This window comes from Plasmopara halstedii (genome assembly GCF_900000015.1).
Source record: "Plasmopara halstedii genome assembly, contig: Scaffold_658, whole genome shotgun sequence".
In the NCBI taxonomy this organism is placed as follows: domain Eukaryota; phylum Oomycota; class Peronosporomycetes; order Peronosporales; family Peronosporaceae; genus Plasmopara; species Plasmopara halstedii.
Window position 1 is genome coordinate 1211869 of NW_020187575.1, and position 465 is coordinate 1212333.

Below are 465 nucleotides of genomic sequence, written 5' to 3' on the forward strand. Positions count from 1 at the left end.
AGCACGTTCTCTTTTCAATTTTAAGCTTCACAATTTTTGCTTACCTGGAAGTTTATTTCTTTCAGTTAGGAAACACGATCTTCTGGCAGTGGGTGAATCAAAGCTACAGTGCAGGATTTAATTATGCTAATCGCAATGCCAGCAGTGATCAAGACAATTTAGCCATACTCAGTACGAGTTTTCTGTGCATTCACTGTCCGTATTTTGCCAACTTGAAATTGTGATCATGTGAACAGAATCGTATGCTACCGCTACTTTTGTTTCGTGTTCGACTGCTGTTGGATTGGGCAAAATGGTTGACAAGGCCAAGGGACTTTCCCCCAGTACGCGGTCATTCCTCGGAAAAGTACAAGAAAAATGCTGGATTTTTGTCTCGGAAGTTTTTTCTAACATGGACAAATCATCTCCAGATGGTGCCATTTGTCGCTGTTGCAAGTGCAGGGGCATTTAATGCTGTCTCAATGC

The 465-nt window shown here is 41.9% G+C and overlaps 1 protein-coding gene across 1 annotated transcript in view; it reads left to right on the forward strand.

Moving 5' to 3' along the window:
• PHALS_13413 (kinesin-like protein) overlaps positions 1 to 465 on the forward strand; it is a gene marked incomplete at both ends in the record, with an annotated part of 8857 nt that overhangs the window by 144 nt on the left and 8248 nt on the right. Inside the window, 3 exons of the mRNA XM_024729164.1 lie at positions 26 to 171; positions 237 to 346; positions 411 to 435. Of these exons, the coding sequence (XP_024579568.1) occupies positions 26 to 171; positions 237 to 346; positions 411 to 435 (281 nt within the window). The remainder of the gene's footprint in view (positions 1 to 25; positions 172 to 236; positions 347 to 410; positions 436 to 465) is intronic.